This window comes from Colius striatus, chromosome 11 (genome assembly GCF_028858725.1).
Source record: "Colius striatus isolate bColStr4 chromosome 11, bColStr4.1.hap1, whole genome shotgun sequence".
Lineage (NCBI taxonomy): Eukaryota > Metazoa > Chordata > Aves > Coliiformes > Coliidae > Colius > Colius striatus.
Window position 1 is genome coordinate 26,075,577 of NC_084769.1, and position 17,950 is coordinate 26,093,526.

The window sequence follows — 17,950 nt, forward strand, 5'->3', positions numbered from 1 at the left end:
TCAAGTTAAGAGTCTCCATAAGCCCATTGGCCTTTTCCTTATACTCTTACAACCTTTTTCCTTATACTCTTACAATCCTGTAACCTAACAGTCCTTGAAGGTGGTTCAAAGTATGTGTTCTACTTGGGATTAGACAAAATGCCTAAGCTATGTCACAAATAATATATAGTTAACAAAATTATAATCTATCTACAGTGGCAAGAAGAATTGGCCTCAAGCTGTGCCATGGAAGGTTTAGATTAGATATGAACAAAAATGTCTTCACCAAAAGGGTTGTCAAGCATTGCAACAGCCTGTCCAGGGAAATGATTGAGTCACCATCCCTGGAGGTATTTAAAAGACCAGTAGATGTGGCACTTGGTGATGTGGTTTTGTGGTGGATTTAGCAGTGCTAGGTTTACAGCTGGGACTTGATGATCTTAAATGTCTTTTCCAACTGAAACAATTCTAAAAATATACTTACCTTTCACATATAAGTGGCAAGATGTGCTGACACTCCCAGCCTTATTGGTAGCAGTGCAAGTAAATCTTCCACTGTCTTCTGCAAAGGCTTCACGGATCACAAGGCGAGCAAGCCCTGCCTTGAAAGTGATCTGGAAGTCCATTGAGCTCTCAATCTTGTAGTCTTCTCTGTACCATGTCACAGTAGGTTGAGGATGACCAGAGATATGGCACTCCAGAGTGACAGACTCACCTTCAGTCACAGTCTTATTTTTGAGGCCCTGCATGACAAAAAGTATCACAGTCAGTACATAGTTGCACTACTAAAGAGACATTCAAACAACTAAAACTTATTTGAATGGAAAATGTAATGTGTATCTCAAAACAGTGTTCTTTCCAGCAATGTCGTCAGGAAAAAAGAAGGTATTTTCCAAATGAATGTCTTTGAAACTGAATTTGGATAGTCTGAACACTACTGTTATTAACAAGAACATGAGACGTAGGTTGATGTTTCTGCAGATCACGATGAGAAGTTGTATCACTACAAAGTTCAACGTACTATGGTGGCATAATTGTGAAGAATCACCCCCATAACCAACGTTCAGAATAGTTTGGATCAGAGATAAATTGTATGTCTGAGTAAGTGTAATAAATAGTTTAAAAGATTAAATAAAGCCAAATTTTCAAGAACAGGTTTTCAAAGGTATATGTTAGAATACAAAACATAGTGTAACTTCACTGATCTACATACAAATTACTTACTGAGACTAAGGTGGGTGGTGTAGCAGGGATTTCTGCAGGCACAGGAACTCTGGCGGTTTCTGTCACCTAGGTTATTTAAAGCACAGTTAATAAACACCTAATAAAATCAAGGACACAAACAGTAGAATATGGACAAGAAAACAAATTGGGTAAAGAGAACTCTTTGTTCGTCATAGTTAAATATTAGATCCTTAGAAGGATTTATGTAAAACAACAAAGAGATATAATTCAGGAGAATACTGAAAAAGTGGAAAATTACACTGAGGAAACAACAATGCTACATTTTTAAGAAGAAAGTTGGGCCAAGTGGTGGAAATTTGCTTAATAATATACCTTTGCTTCACCTTTCTGCAACACAAAGTGTTCTTCCCTTACTGCTTCACCTTTAACGCTTACACCAGTCTCTTTCTTAGTCTCAATATCGTGGTGAGTTTTATAGGTCTCATCAGCCTCTCCAAAGGGAAACTGTGGAGGGGCAACAGGCTCTGCTTTTATCTTGACTTCATGTGGCTTCAGTTGAGGGGGTTTCACGGGCTTGGTGATCTTTTGCACAGCAGAAGTAGCTGATAATTCTTTTTCCAGAGTAGCCATGGCAGATCCAGCTATTGAAACCTAGGAAACAGAAGAGAAAGAGCTACAACTTTGTTGTTCTTTTCAAAGGAGATTGTACATTTCTTGAGCAGATTGCTTAGGTGCCATTTCCTTCCTGAGTTACTCATTTGTTGACATTGCAAAAGCCATATATATACACACATATATATATATATACACAAAAAAAAGGTCATTTTAGATTGCATTAGTAGCATACCAGAGACATCCTTATATTACTTTTGATGTGACTAATATTGAAATTTTTTATCTTTTTTTTTTACTTTAGAATTTAAAGTAGAAATCATTTAAAGACAAATGATCAAAAAGCTCTTAAGTACAATATGAGAAACATTGATGAGAGTGAAGAGCAAAAGTTCTGCTCTTTAAAAAACGTGAGTTGCATGACAAATTTTATTATTTCACTGTATGACATGAAGTATTAAAATTACCTCTTTAGCAGATGATAAACTTGTTCAAATAACCAATAAGAATAAAAAAATCATTTTAGCAGTTCATGTGTATTTTTACAGTACTGGTCTGTATTAGACAAACAAACCACCAAAAACAACTGTAGACAGCATACAACTCTTCTTGGGAAAGCACCTGCTGGAGCAGGAAGGAAAGCCCACTGGAATGGGTGACCTACTAGTCATTACAAATGTGCAAATGTCCATGTTCTTGAATACAGTTTTTCCTTCTTACCTCATACGTATGATCTGGTTTAGGAACAGCAATTTTGGAGACTGTGAAGTGAGGACTTGCTGTGCGGGGTCGTGGATGTTCAACATGAATTGTTTTCTCAGTCTTAGTTTCTGTTGCTCTTTTTATCTACGCAAAACAATTGAAAAAAGTTGTTGAGAATGTGATGCTGTTCTCCAAACTGAAACAGATTTCACGGTGACATAATTTTTCAAAAAGAATGCAATGCAAACCAAGTCTTACCTCTGTTGATACATGAACTTCCTTCTTTTCAGCAGCTGAGATATGTTTCTCAGGAGGAACATAGACAGTTTTAACTTCTTTAGTGACAACATGATGTTCTGCTGGGGCTTCAGCAACATGGTCTGTTACAGCATGCTCTTTGTAGCCATATTCCAAAGTTTTCTGTTTTACATAAGCTTCATCTGCTTGTTCTGGTTCCCAAGGTGATCGAACACGTGCCTGATCAACTGCTGCAACAACTGTAGCTACAGCTTCAGCCTTTTTTCCAGCTTCAGTCTACACATAACATTGGCAGAATTTATACAAATAGTCATCATTATATTAAAGGCCTGCATATGTGGCAAATTCTTATAAGTATGATGCTCAGTAAAGTATATTCCAGACAAACAGACAGTACATAGATACACATAAGTAATACTGTAAATACACTTCAGAATCAATATATTCAAATACAGACTTTTAAAAAATTTTCTAAGCTCTATCTATGCCTATTCAGAGCATAGCTATGGTTGTATACTTCATGCATATCAATGTTTGTATGCAAGCCCACATTTATGCTGCTTGTCTACGAGGATGGCAGGTATTTAAATGTGCACATAATTTTCAAGTCAGTATGCTCATCACCTCCATATAACTGTTAGATGCTACTAAAACCTAGAGAATATGCCTACCCTATGATGTGAATGTATGCATTAAGGAATAATTCCACACAAAATTTTATCAATTCAATGTCAATCTATTTTAAATGATTTTACAAAAGAAGGGAAAGTCAGTTTTCCAAGAAACTGGAAATAATGGATCTGTATCAGCACTTCTATTTGCTTATAGCAACTGATAAATACCATCAATCTCTACGTTATCAGGGTTCAAATTTCGGCCCAGTTAGCCAATAGTAGGTAATAGGATGATTACTATTAGCACTTATTATTATTGTCATATCTGATCTGAATGTAGCAGCAAAGCATATGAAATATATGCCTTGTATATGAGAAAAAACCTAATACTTAACTTTATGCTGATTTAAAAATCATTATCACCAATGTCAAATTTGCAGAAATTTTGGTTTATCATTAGTGTTGAGGTAACTGGAAAATCTTATCCAGTATCATTGCCCATTTAAAAATCATTGAACTTGAATTTGGCCCTAAATTTGCACCAACTAACAAGTAACTGTTATCTCTTAAGCAGTCGGACTCTTTTGAGTGAGTTTTATATGCTATACTTTTTAAATTATGTTTTCAAAATGTACTGTATGAATCTACCATACTGTTTCTAACAAAGTAGATAGATAGATTTTAAATAAAAACTCTTGACAGCAGTAGGGAGAGATTGTTGCAAGGAGACATTTTGTATGTTAAAAAAAATGCAGTTGGAAATTTGAATATGTAAACATTACTGAAAAGTTGTTTGTAAGGAATAGCCTTTAACAGGTAAATATGACTGCCCTGCCATTTTAAAAGTGTTGTTTCCTAACGGGATAAGATGTAAAGCTCTTTACCGCTAGGAACTTAATCATGTTGACTCTGTTACTTGACAATGGTCCCACTTAACAGGTATAATGTCTGGAATTAATTTAAGGGCATTCTATTGTAGCCCTTAAGTAGCTCTTAAAAGGTGAGTTTTGAAGATAAAACAAATTGTAAAAGTGCATTTCAAATCTGCAACAACTGTATTCACCTGATCATAAGCTAGATGAATTTGTTCTTGCTTGGCTGTAATTTCTTCTCTAGTTCTGGACACTGCGACTGGTGCTTTGGTTTTATCAGTGGCAATTATTTTCGGAACTACAGTAGTTTTCTTAGGTTCCTTTTTAATCTAATCATTACAGCAGAAACAAAAATTTTGGTCACATACGATCTCGAAAGAGTGGGAAAGCTTTTTGGAATGGGAACAAGGAAGGAGAATTAAGGGGTTAGCTCCTTGTGCACTGCACACGGCTCTGCATTATGTATATACTGATAAGTATTGTTACACCCTGATACCTATTTAAATAAAAGCAAAGATTAAGGGGAAAAAAAAGCATTTCAGGAGGTAGTCACTCCATTCCAAAGGTCAGTCAGAAAAGAATTATGGTCATTCTGTTAATGAAAACAGTTATGAGAGAAATAGAGGTGGAATAATATAGTCTAATTAACAACAGTTGTAAGTGGAGTAAATCTTAGGGAAAAAAAGAGCTGGAAATGTAGAGTTAGTGTATTTTTTGATGGACACATAAAGTTTCTAAATAAGCAAGGATAAAAACTCAAATATGGCTGTAATAGTGCTATTCACCTTTTCATGGGTTATGCTCACTTGTTCTTGTTTAGTAGCAATTCCTTCTTTACTTTTCGATATTATAACCGAAGGTTTAGGTTTATCAGTGGTAATTACTACCTTAGGTACAGAAGGTTTAATATCTTCCTTTATTATCTAGTTTTTATGGTAAAGAAAAATAAGAATAATCAATTATGTTTGTTTTCAAAATTACACAGCTTTTTGAGAAAGTGAGATAAGGAAAATGGAATAATTCCTTTGTACAGACCAAGTTATAGTCTATCTTGTATACTAGCTGAACAAAATGTATTCAAAGCTGCTAATGTATTACATTAACCTGTGTGTAAATTAAAGAAGACTCTTCTACTTCTTAGTTAATTTTGACATATCATTGTTATATTTTGTAGAAACCGTTTGCATAGAAGTCAGTTTAGTATTTAGTACTGGTTTAGTATTTACTCCTATGAATAAACAGAACTACTTCATGGGTTACTTTAACAAACAATGGTTACACAATATGGACTAGCAGATGCATCCAGACCTCACAAAAATATGAACTTCATTAAATCAAATTCCACAAGTAAATATCATATTGTGAGACATAACCTTTACATTTGTCTTAGAAATCTACCTTCAAGACAAAAAGCAAAGGTCATTAAGCATCAGATGAAATTCTGTGTGCCCTGGCAATAAAAGCCATAACGCTCAAAGGATATGTAGGAAGGGCAGCTGCACTCTTCCTCTGTAGGCAGAGCTACTATAAAATCAGTACAAATCGATCTGCAATGCTGGGCCTGTACCTGAAATAACTTGCTTTATAAAGTTTTCATTTTGTAATCTACTGTACAAATATGCAGAGTAAACTTATGTAGCACATTTGATGAAGAATAAGGTTTTATAAACTTGTTAAGGTAAAACAATATGTTAAGTATCTCTAACATTTATTCACCTTTTCATGAGCAATGTGCACCTGCTCGTGTCTGGTAGATATTTCTTCTCTAGCTCTGGATATTTTTTCTTGTTCTTTGGCTTTGTCCGTGGCGATTATTACTGTGGGTACTGGAGTTTTCTCTGGTTCCTTTCTTACCTAGATATTTGCAAATTTTAAAAGTTTAAGGGATATGTTTTTTAAAAAGATAAGGTATATAATTTTAAATACATTTGGAAAAGAGGACACAAATGAAAGGCAGCAAAAATGTTAGACTCTGGATTTTAAAATCATCTAGTATGGAAACAACAGCATATACAGACTTTTTATAAAGCGTATATACATTTAACATAAAAATTATAAAACGCTCCACAGATGCTTGCTCTGCTGCCAAAAGCAGTAGTAAAAAAAAATGGATCAGAGAAAAAACTGTCCTGCATCATGATAAGGATGACAAAGTGTAAGATATTCGACATAAGTTTTAGATAACTTTCACTTTGCCAAGAAGTTCAGACATAACCTGAACATAAACATATAATTTTTTGCCAGGTGGATTTTTGTTCCTCAGTTCTTTAAAGTGAGTGTACACAATCTTCCTCATGCATTTTGGGTAGAATGTAAATATAACACTTCTCTATAAAAGATAGTCTTCAATTAAATCACATTTTTCTGATTCATCATGTGCTAAACCAATCTGAATTCCAATCACTTATCAGTAATTTCAAAATTTATTTCAATACAGAATGAGTTTTTCCTCCTTTTTCTGACCCACTGTGCTGCCAACGAACAAAGGAGGCTACAAACAGCAAGCTTAGAAACAAAAGCAGGATAAAAAAATCTGGAAAATTTAACGGCTATTTCCTACAGGTCAATTCTTTAAATGACTGACCATACTATCTAGTAAATCACCATACAACATGTAACAAACATCTGTTTCTCTAAGTTAATGTTTTCCAAGTTTATCTATTACATTCTTAGGTATTAATAATGAAAATTAATTAAAAAAGGAAAGAGAGTAATTGCCAAGGAATGATAGCAGTGTAAACTAGAAAAGTGAACATATATAAAAGGAAAAAAAATGACAGCATGCCATTTGTCTTGTTCATAGACTAGTCTTTTTTATATTAGATTTTTGAACAAGGTAGAATATGATGATCGTAGGTAATATCATAATTCACCTTTTCGTGAGAGATGTGCCTTTGTTCTTGTGAAGCAGTAATTCCTTCTCTAGTTCTCGATATTACTGTTTGTTTTGTGGCTTTATCACTGGTAACTACTACCGTTGCCTCCTTTCTCATCTGATTTTTATAGCAACAAACAGAAAAACCAAAGCCTTATAATTCATTTTAACAAATTGATCACCAAAAGAAGCAAAGGAAAAAGAAGAGACGAATGCAAGTGAAGGAAAAATGTGGAGAATTATTTATGTCTAGTCGGGAATTATAAATGAGATATTAGAGGAAAAACTTCAGTGTAAGAATAATGTTAGAGAACTAATGCCAAGAAACGATATAGGATCACTTTCATGGAAGGCATTATTAAACTCAAAACCAGTTTAAGAATAATTAGTTAAATCCTGCTATGATGGAAAACAAAGGAGTAAGTGATCCAAGAGCATTCTTTTCCAGTCCAGTATGCATGCTTTTGTGGTGCACAGGGTAATATCTTGTTAATTCCTCACAGTGAATCATGCCTTCTTTCATGGTGGATGAAGGGAAAGGGGAAATTAGAGAATGTCTATGGTCTATTTCTACCTGCTCCCGGACAGGTTGAACGTGGACTGCAGTCATTGCTGTCCGTTTAGCAGTTTGCTCTACAACACCTGGAGCTGGTTCTCTCACCATGGCTTGATCCACAGCAGCAACAACTGTAGCAACAGCTGCTGTTTTTCCACTGTCCTTTCTCACCTATATCAGTCATATCAAAGACAATTTTTCATTTTTGCATACATTCAGAAAGACAAGACCAGAACAGAGACAGAACGTTGCAAAGAAACATTTAAATTTTTGCAGCAGTACTCTCTCAACAGCAGATAACACACATTTTTATACACAGCCTCACAGATTCCATTTTGCAAATCTATTCAGCAGTGATAAGTCCATAAAGCAAAACAAATGTTTTTTTCCAAAATTAGACTTTACCTCTGTAGCACCAGCTGCAACTTCACCAGCAGCAGAACCACTAATGGTAACTTGTTCTTGGACCCCGTATCTCCCCTCCCATCTTTCTTCAGTTCTTATTTCAGTAGTGCTTGTAGATACTCTTGTTTCCTTCATCTGGGCTTCCGTGGTTGCAGCATACCCCTCCTGCTTCCAAGGTGGAAGAACTTCAGCCCCAGTTGTCACTATCTGTGCTTTACGAACTGGAGATGGAGATTTTACTGGTCTAATAGGTGAGGTGGAGAGTCTTCCAGCAGGAGAAACTGACCTAATGAAAAAAATGAAATATTAATGTAGTGTCACACAACAGTTATGCAAACAACTTCAGGCTGAACTTGAATTCACTTCCTATTTAGGGTATCTTCAGTACTTTGTTGCTTGATTTTTAAAAAGTTTTTTGAGGTGTTCTACTTGTAAATGACACTGTTTTTAATAGCATGCCTATTGTGTGTTTTTGACATACTCATAACTGTAACATATTTTTGTAGTAGCTTAGTTAGATTTCCAAAAGGAAATAAGGGTAAATGTCAAAGGGCATTTCACTCAAGCATATATATTTAAAATATAATATCATATCATTAGTTTCCATTTGTTCTATCTCAGTTCTCCTAATATGAATGTTAGAAAAAGTCTTATAGGCTGTGGGTATTACATATTATATCTGTAGAGAGACAAAATGATTAGTTAACTGCTCTTTGTAAAAAATAACATGTGGCAGCCACTTAGCAACACCATTGCTACTCCTGAACCACAACTCATTTCCATATGTCGTATATGTATTCAGCCTCCAGAAAGCTTCTGATTGGGGCCTATATATTGCCCCATACTTTCCCATACAGGTACAAATCTCAGCAACAATAACTGGTAGCCAATTAAAAGCACTAGTTTCTAAATTTTGTTGTTCAAAAAAGAAAAATTAAATCCCAGTCCTAGTAAATAGTTTTAAAGCATTTTTCAAAATCACAGAATCAGGCTTTTTAACTTGGATTTTCTTTGAGAGGAAGTTTTTGTGCAGCGTAGATAACACTAATGAAATGCAGCAGCAGGGGGCAGGAGCATCATACTTATATTTAGATTTATTTTCTGATGCATTCCACGTTTAAACATGGTTTGGCTAACGGGGAGCACAAACCCCTAGTTACATAGGCACTCCAGATGGCACTATTGAATTATCGTTTCATCTATGCAGTTTGTCAGTTATCGCTAGTTACTACCAATACATTTCTCCCTGTCCTTGCAAGTTCTTCCCAGCTGGGCAAAATTTACCACACTTATCTCTGGCAAATTAAATGGGTATCTTCTGAGTGCTCAGCCTGGAGACATTCTTTCTATGATGCTGGTGCTCCAGGATGCTGAAGCTGCTGGACTTCCAAAGCAATTTTCTCTTTACCTGCCACTCAGCACAGACCTCCGGAGTTCTCCCAGAGCACAAACCCTGAACTTCATATCACTCACTTTTCCTTTGAAGACTCTTTTAAACTTTATTTTTCCATAACCACATTTACCTCGCCTACCTTCAAAACATTATTTCTGCAATCATTACTAGTGCACACGTAGCACACACATTCATAATGTTTCACGTATCCTTCTGTTCTGTTTGCCACTTAACAGTGTCATTGTTTTGTTCATCTAGAATAATCAAGGACCAGATGCTCTATTACTTTATTTTCTTTCATCATGAACCTGGAGGTTTGAATGCTAATTCGGCACTATGCAGAGCAATCAAATGGAGTTTATTCTCTAAAGGATTTTCTTCCATATGGGATAGAAAATTTATGAGGTATGCATTTCTGTAGCACTGACAAATATAGCACATTATGGCTTGCTGTCAGAATAAATTCAGTCTATTAAGTCAATGCTTTCTTGCATTTTACACTCAGCTCTCATTCTACAGCATTACTGCTATAAGTCAAAGTGATGCCAAAAGCAATCTTGTTTGAAAGAATAATAAGCTTACCTTACTGGTGAGGGTGTTGGTGCTCTGACATGTCTTACAGGTGAAGGTGATTGTCTAACAGGTGATGGTGATTGCTGTCGTGCCATTTGTGCTTTTGCAGCAATTATTGGTGGAGTTGGTGATTTTGATGTAGGTTTAGGAATCATTCGTGGAGGTGCTTTGTGTGGGAGCTGTTGGCTTGTTGCACCTTCTATGACCATTTCAACACTTGTAAGTGATCTGGCATCAAAGTGGGCTTCAGTCTTCTAAAATGAGATCAAGAAAATGCATCTGAGATACTGTGAAGATAATAAACTATGTTTTAGCCTTACCTGCTTTGTTTTTGAAAAAATATACCTTTTCAATTCTGGCTTGTCTTGTTTGTGAAATCTGAGCAGTCGAAACAATTGTCTTTGTCTTTTTAGCAGGAACGGCTTCTTCCTCACCTTTTGGAAGAGAAAACATGGTCAAGATTTTTGCATACAGCAGCAAGAAAACAATAAGCATTTGCAGAAATAAACGAAATTATCAATTCCAATTATATACAAATTTATATAAACAGATAAATAATTAATAAACTGCTTGGTTTTTCTGCAGTGTCTATAGACAGATAATTGTGAAACCAGTTGAAATAATATTTCTTCACTGATACGTCATTAGAAAAAAAAACAACCCAAACAAACCAAAACATATTTATTGTATATTCTTTACCCAGAGGTAAAATCCAAGCAAGACTGCTCTGGGTAGAATAATTCAACACTACATTTCTCTAAGAACTATCTTAATCCTTACTCAGCTCATTTACAAGACCATGTACAGTTACTCAGTCTAATGTATCTATTAATCAAAGCCAATTTACATGAGAAATCTATGGAGAAAATAAGAACAACTGAAAGCATCCCACGCTTTCTTCTATCTACCATATTCTCAGTTTAAAGAAGAACCATCCTGGAGAAAAGGTCCTTTTAAATTCTGAGAGAAAAATCTTCAGCAAATTTCACCAAAGACATGGCCGGTTAATAATTCTTGAGAAAGAAGCTATGAATTAACTTATTGATATAACTTTGATGAAGTAGTGTATATTGTGCCGTTACAACAATGAATGCTCTCTAGTTTTCATGGCTCACAACTTCAACTCCATTACCTTGAATTAACAATTCAGCTGTTGAAGTAGCACGTCCCACATTATTTGTGGCATTTACTGAATAGGTACCGGAGTCTTCAGGATATGCTTCTGCAATTATTAAACTGTAAAGGTCTCCTTCTTGTAAAATTTTAAAATCGGGGGAGCTCTGAATTTCTGCTCCATCCCGATAGAACTTCACCACAGGTGTAGGGATTCCAGTCACTTTCACATCAAGTCGAACTTGACTTCCCTGCCTTGCAGTCATGCTCTGTAGTCGTTGTGAGAAGTTTGGTGGTGCTGTTCCAGCTGCAGTTTTATTGAAGAAATAAATAGAAAAACAACATTATCTGTTAAAAAGAACTGTAAGGGATAGATATATCATTACTAGAAGTGTACAGAGTCTATTTCTCCTTCACATGCTACTAACAGATGATGCTACCTCCTCAAACATTCAAAACATTGAAAATGTTAAGAGTTGATTTGCCAAAATGCAAATACCTTTTTTTTCCCAAGTGTTTTAAATTTCTTATGTTTCTGATTTTGGTCATGATTGTGAAAGTTTCTAGAATTAGACATACTTCAATTTTAACCATAGGTAGCAAGCATAGTCCCTTGGATATGGTCCATTATGCAAGTTATTCTGTTAACTAACTTTTATATCATTAAATATCATTAAGAGCTACACTGTGCAGAACTTTATCATTTCTTTTATGAGTAGTTTGAACGTAGACAGTGTGAAAGATGACATTAGCAGAATCATACAGAGCTAAGCCAGAAGTTTGTAACTGCGATTAAGAGTTTATAAGATCAGGATTAAATTTTATATAGTTAAGATATAAAGGATACTGTTAGAAATTACTGGTGAGAATATATGCTGAATTTTAGAACACTTTAGAAAAAGGAGTTTGGTTTGCTATTCCTTTGCTGATCAGGTACTTCAAATCCAATTTTTTTTTCATTATCCGTGACACTTCTGCTCTTTCTCATACTGGTAGCAGAGAGGTCCCTTTCTTTATCTGACGGATACCTGTGACAAGTAGTTCAGCAGTACTAGTTGCTTGCCCAGATCCATTGGTAGCTTGTAGGGTGTATCTTCCACTGTTTGCCTCTGTAACGGTGGGGATCACCAGTTTAGCGCGGCCATCACTAAACGAGATCTGCACACCGGGCAGAGTTGCAGCAGAGAGAACCTGGCCATCCCGATACCAGCTCACCTCAGGAACTGGGAAACCTAAAGAAAAAGGAAGACAAAAGGAACGTAAGATGCTATGAAATGCTGTGTGTCCAGACTAACCATAATACTGCCTTACATATACACAGTCATAGTAGAATTTAATGGCATAGGCACAAATCTATGATTATATGTCCAGTGACAGAGTGACAGAAGAATTTCTTTTAAGGAAGTTCTTTAAAATGCACAAAGCAGTAGGACAACTGCACAGGCTACTGCATTTAAGAAATTACTTGAATAATGGGTGGACTATAGTGTTTAGCACTCCTGTTGAGGAATAAAAATTGATCCAATGAGGGAATTAGTTAACACATGTGAAGGTAGGTTTTTTAATTTATTTTCTAGTATCTAAGTAGCATTGCCTATTGCTAACAAGATTCTTCACTTAATAGTTTGGACACAAAGTAAAAATTGGAACTTCCAACTAAGTTAAGTATTTGTCCTAACATAAAATTCTTTTAGAAAATGAAGTGACAGAAAAACTGACTGTTGTTTCTTTTTTTCTGTAGTGAATTCTGTTTGAGTTTGGTGGAAAGCAGTCAGCTGGAATCAGTTGATCTTTTGTTGTTCAATTATATTATTCTTTTGTTGTCAGGGTCAGGAGAAAGACTCTTCTGGTGATAAGAGTTTCAACTTCATCTATATCTGTGGGGTTTTTTTAACTTTAAATGCTGACCTTAGATTCCTAATGAAAATTCTCTTCCCAGTGTTCTATTCATTCAACTTTACTGAGCAATTGAAATTTGCCAGGTAAAGTATATGAGCCACATAAGGATGACAGTTAATTTAAGGAGACAGTTTCAGCTAAAAGTCTTTTTTGTAGTCCTAGAATACTGTTTCTCCAAAACGAAAATCCCTGCAAATTTATTTTATTTACTTCACTCCAGCCAAATCACCAATAGCACTGCACAGAGGCTCAGAAATGAGACCTGAGACTGCGCTTCCTATAGCTGCTCTAATTTTCCCAATCCCACTCTCTGTGGTTTCGAAAAAACCTAGAACCACATAATTCTGCTTCACTTCTGGAGTATCCCTCCTACAAACTGATCTAATTACTTGGAGTTTTGATGTGCTAGGAATATGAGTATGTGAGGCTAAAACGAAAGAAAAAGTGAAGAATGTGGATTGAAGCTTTTACTGGTTGGTTGTAGTCACACCAGACTGGGTTACGAAAGTTTTAAATTTTATTCATAGTTGGAAAACTGATTTTCATATATATGTAAAATAGAAACACAGAGAGAGAGAGAGAGCGCGGCCAGTTTTAGAGATAATTAGAAATCAAAAGGGTAAAAGTATGTTTCATCATTGTTAGTTTCACAGATGGAAGTTACCAAACAGTATAATTCAGTTTGGTATAGGACAACTTGGACATTGACACCATAAACATAGATTATCTAGCAGATAACACTGACCTCACCCAGAAATACATGTCTTCAACAGTTGTGCAAAAGAGTTTCAAAACATTTTAAGCTACGCAATCAAAAATCGTGTTATCAATAGTGAATTTCTTCAAATGTTGCCAAAATTATTAGCAAACATGGGGATTTGTGTGGTTGGTTGAAAAAGGCCTACATTTAAAAAAAAATGAAGTCTAGTTTGACATGAAAAACTGGAACTGGTACATTGAAAGGAAGCCATTTTGAAAGTCTGAGCCCAAATTCATATTAAAAGAAACTCAACTTTAACATTTACAAGCATTCTGCTAGTCCCATGTCAAAGAGCTAGGGACTGAAAAGTAACATCCACCTCAGATTATAGATATATTTGCCTGAACTCTGTGTAGTAGGGATTAATTTTATATGTGTCAAATTCCACTATTACTTGAATATTAATTATTAACATATTATTTTTCATTTTAAAACTCTCATTGAGGTTTTTTGAGCCTTATTGTCAAAAAGAAGAAAATTAACCTGAAGTGCCTCAAATTCTCCACTTAAGTAGTTGAATTCAATGAGATTGTCCTCATAATAATGTAAGCAATAGGGATCTACCAACCTATGTACAGTCTAGGTGCTGCTGTCAACAATAAGCAGAGTGCAAAAGCTGCCTAACATTGGATAATACCTGAAAATATCAGTTCAAAGTATGTTAAACCGAGTACAAGTTAGCTCTTTATGAACAAATTGAATACTTGATCAATACTGTGGAGACATGAGGATGGGCATAGTTCTAATGCCGGCAGCACTACAGACTTTCTGACAGTGATATCTTGTCTCATCTTCCCACACTCACTGCTCACCCAGTACAGCTGCCCCTGTGATGATGTCCCAGCTGCTCTGGCATTTACTGCTTTTAGTCACAGGATTCCTGTCTTCTGCACTTTTTGAGCACAGGGGGAGGTACAGGGTATTTTTGTCTTATATCAAACCTTTGTAATATGACACTTAATTCACAGTCTGATACACCAGTACAATTAATTTTTCTAGTTTACAGATTGAAAAATTGCATCTCAGGTGGTTTTTAAGCTCTGTTTGGTATTCTTAGATTAACTGGGCTCTTCACATTAGAATTATGGCTCTGTATTAATACTTGACTTGTATGTAAAGGCAGCGTTATGAGAGGTAAAATGAAAGTCTGAATTTCTAATTCATAATAATTTCTGACAGGAAGTGCAGAAAATATAGCAGAATAAAACTGTGTAGTCCATTATTTATACATTTAATTCAAGAAATAAAACTTTCATATTTTTTTGCATTATAAAACTGAATGCCAAGCCACTGTCAGATCTATCAGTCTTGGTCAATGCAGGGCCAGAAAGATATTCTATAATCTCAAAATGTGAATAAAAGCTAATGGAGATTGCCTCACATTATATTTGGTACTAAAATACAAATATGTTATAGGCTGCTGGAAAAACTGCTGTATTTCCTTTTAGTAAGAAAGCACATTCCCCTCCCAAGTACTTTATGATACCACACAAATGAAAATAGACAAAATCATGCACTGAGGCATATTACTGGCATTATAATTGATTGTTGGTATACTTATGGATTCACAATAACTCTATTATAATCACCAGTGAAAATAAACTTTTCACAGAAAATTTACTGTGTACAAACAAGAGAAGGTCAGGGCAATTAACTGAAAAGTAGAGGACCAAATAAGAGCATGAGGAATGAAAATATATAATGAACGTAGACTGTATATGTTCAAACACCTTGTGTCAGCCAGTGTTATCCAAAGGGAACAACAGATGAACCACAGTGGACTATAGATGTCAGAGATCTTTATAGCCAGACAGATCATATGTTTGCACCTGTCACAGAGCATCTGGGTAGCACTTTATGGTATGTGGGTCATCACATTACTAATGTCTGTAAGACAATGTAATTCCATCAGGAGGAACATGTGTCATTTCTCCTTAGTCACTGCTGAGGTCAGAGGCACTCTTAGAACAAGGTGTTGGTTATCTGGTAAAGTTGTCTCAGGGGCTTGCATGGAGCTTTTCACAAGACAGTGTGTTTTGAAAACATGTGAACTGGCAAAATGAAACATCCTTTAAAATTATGCGTCATGTTTAAATTGCATCAACCTAAATTATATTAATCCAACCTTGTACTACCATAATGATCACCATATCTTTCTACTGTCTAGTAAACTAGGGGTTTCTACCCTCTTCAGTGGACCTAGACTTTGTGCTTTACACCCCTCACCAGAACTCTGGAATTCACTCAAGGACACAGAAGGCAGAAATACAGATTATACAGAGTAAGAGTTAGCACTTGGTCAATGAAGAAATAATATACACCTTTCCTTTTACACTTTGATTCCTCATTCCATTTGATTATCATTCAAACAAGACCACTCTCTGTGCATCCATATGAAATTCCCTTATTAGCACAATATGTACATTTTTTGTGTATACTTTTAATGCCATTTCCCCCTGATCTTGGTAATTCTAATATACACGAGAACTAGACACAAGTCTCATTGGAAGGATAGTTGACTGTTGCTGGACAAGCCTTGTAACTTTATGCAGTGTGTTTGTGAGTATCTGACAGCATCTCACAGAGCTGATCAACACCATACGATGTGGTTATATATTCACATTTCAGCACTGATCTTTGCCCATTCAGACCAGATTATGACGTATGAAAACCACTACCATTTCTCTTATGTAAACACAAATAATAATAAAAAAATAATCAATCTTACAAGAATTAATCAAAATCTTACCACTAATATGAGCCTCAAAGGTTGCAGCACTACCCTCCAGTGCCACAACACTTTGTAATGGCTGCGTAAATGTTGGTGCTTTTGTCGTCATCTTTACAGGCACTCTGAAAGCAACAGAACCAAAATTAGATATCGACGGTGAAACTATTATATGCACGTCCTTCTTTCTAGATTTTAGGAGCATTTCTAACTGTTTTCATAACACTTTACTTTTCTTGGCTTTAAATCCTTCATTGACCTGGTGAAGTGTGAAGACTCTAGGTTTTGATAAAGTTGTATAGCAAATTATTCTTAGAGCACACTTGGCTGAGTTGGATGTGACATTGTTATATTTAGTGCAACTGCGTTTTGTCACTACAAGTATGCAGCAGGAGAGCAAGTTCTGCTTGACTCATTGCATGACCTTGTGCAGGTCATTTAGTCTCTCTTTGTCCGACAATATCCTTTACATAAAGATAAAATAATTTACATGTAAAAATTCTTTGAATGATTTGAAAATGCTTTGTTAGTGCAAAGCACTTATATTATTCAACAGAAAGACACCTAAGTAAGTAGCAACTGAAAAAATGCAAAAGTCTGCAATCAATTTGGCTTTTAATAATTAAAAAAATACCAAGAGGCTCTCTTTTAAAAGCAATCTACAAGTATTGAATAATTTAATTTTTACACAGAAGCATATTTGCATTAAAGGTGCAGATAAAATTATACTCTTTCTTAGAGAGTATCTTGGTGGAATTTTGAATATGGAAAGACAGCCACTCTCGAAATATGAGCTGGGATATAAGGTAGCCAGTGACACTGATGGTTTGAACAACTGCAGATCCATGTGAAATCTGAAAGAAAAATAGCTTGCTTTCTCTTCCCATGCCGTAAGATCCTACTTTCAAAGAGCACACTGTCACTAGAAAAGCCTCTGTATCAGGAGTTTTTATATTTGCATTAATGCATTTACTGTTGCTGAATTGTGCATGTTTTTAAAATGTAGCTAGTATCTTTTTAATAGTCTCATAAATCTTTTAAAGGCATGATTTTTCTCATTTAAAAATTTCCCTGAGAGCATATCTTGTCTTACTAAAGAAGGGTTAAGCCATAATCTTTTCAAATAAATCTCACTCACAAATTTACTTTGGCTTTTGTGTCTGATTTTTTGACAGTCCCAGCTGTAACTTGAAAAATTAATGAGAAAGTTAAGTTAATTTCACTATGAGTCAAATTTAGGCTACCTTTCCAAAGGGTGAAAATTCTTCATGACACGGTTTCTTTAGTGAAATCAGTGCCCGATACCTAAATACAGTAAATACACAAGGACAGAATAGGATTTTATGTTGGGGTTTAGAGCTGCTTTTTATTGCCTTTACTGATTATCTGGACATTTGTTCCAGCTTGACAGAGGAACAAACTTTTA

The 17,950-nt window shown here is 35.4% G+C and overlaps 1 protein-coding gene across 1 annotated transcript in view; it reads right to left on the bottom strand.

Moving 5' to 3' along the window:
• TTN (titin) overlaps positions 1–16,636 on the bottom strand; it is a 242,047-nt gene extending 225,411 nt beyond the window's left edge. Inside the window, exons 1-16 of the mRNA XM_062004522.1 lie at positions 16,546–16,636; positions 12,166–12,369; positions 11,157–11,444; positions 10,370–10,458; positions 10,034–10,278; positions 8,054–8,344; positions 7,672–7,819; positions 7,096–7,215; positions 5,939–6,076; positions 5,008–5,145; positions 4,414–4,551; positions 2,737–3,012; positions 2,497–2,622; positions 1,537–1,815; positions 1,204–1,269; positions 464–722 (exon numbers count right to left, since the gene is read on the bottom strand). Of these exons, the coding sequence (XP_061860506.1) occupies positions 464–722; positions 1,204–1,269; positions 1,537–1,815; positions 2,497–2,622; positions 2,737–3,012; positions 4,414–4,551; positions 5,008–5,145; positions 5,939–6,076; positions 7,096–7,215; positions 7,672–7,819; positions 8,054–8,344; positions 10,034–10,278; positions 10,370–10,458; positions 11,157–11,444; positions 12,166–12,369; positions 16,546–16,636 (2,896 nt within the window). The remainder of the gene's footprint in view (positions 1–463; positions 723–1,203; positions 1,270–1,536; positions 1,816–2,496; positions 2,623–2,736; positions 3,013–4,413; positions 4,552–5,007; positions 5,146–5,938; positions 6,077–7,095; positions 7,216–7,671; positions 7,820–8,053; positions 8,345–10,033; positions 10,279–10,369; positions 10,459–11,156; positions 11,445–12,165; positions 12,370–16,545) is intronic.
• Between the last annotated feature and the right edge of the window lie 1,314 nt (positions 16,637–17,950).